Source organism: Penaeus monodon, chromosome 30, assembly GCF_015228065.2.
Source record: "Penaeus monodon isolate SGIC_2016 chromosome 30, NSTDA_Pmon_1, whole genome shotgun sequence".
Lineage (NCBI taxonomy): Eukaryota > Metazoa > Arthropoda > Malacostraca > Decapoda > Penaeidae > Penaeus > Penaeus monodon.
Window position 1 is genome coordinate 14,296,337 of NC_051415.1, and position 414 is coordinate 14,296,750.

The window sequence follows — 414 nt, forward strand, 5'->3', positions numbered from 1 at the left end:
GAGCAAAGAGAAAGAGAAGCACATACATCCCAACAAGCAATTACAAGACAGCACATGCATCTATTCACCTACAACCATCCCAACAGCAAGCTTCTGCACCTGGTAAATGCAATGAGAGTTGATCCTCTACTTCCTGCAGCGTGGCATCAACCTTCTTTAAGGCTTCCTCAACATCTTCTCGTGTGGTATTGATATTAAGAACTCCTTTCTCTGCCTCCTCTGCTTTCTTTAGGAGCGCATCACGAAACTCCGGCATCCTTTCAGCATGTTCTCTCAGGATGACGTGCCTCTTCTTCATAATCTCTGTAAACAGTGATCTTAAATCATTTCAATCTTGAATCATTTGCCAAAGAGGCATATCTTCACAGTATCATCTACACAATCTTTAAAATTAATGACAATCATATCTTGAAA

At 40.8% G+C, this 414-nt stretch overlaps 1 protein-coding gene across 1 annotated transcript in view; it reads right to left on the reverse strand.

The window, feature by feature from the left end:
- LOC119592359 (ganglioside-induced differentiation-associated protein 1-like) overlaps positions 1–414 on the reverse strand; it is a 7,830-nt gene that overhangs the window by 4,442 nt on the left and 2,974 nt on the right. Inside the window, exon 3 of the mRNA XM_037941187.1 lies at positions 100–303. Coding sequence (XP_037797115.1) covers positions 100–303 — 204 coding nt within the window. The remainder of the gene's footprint in view (positions 1–99; positions 304–414) is intronic.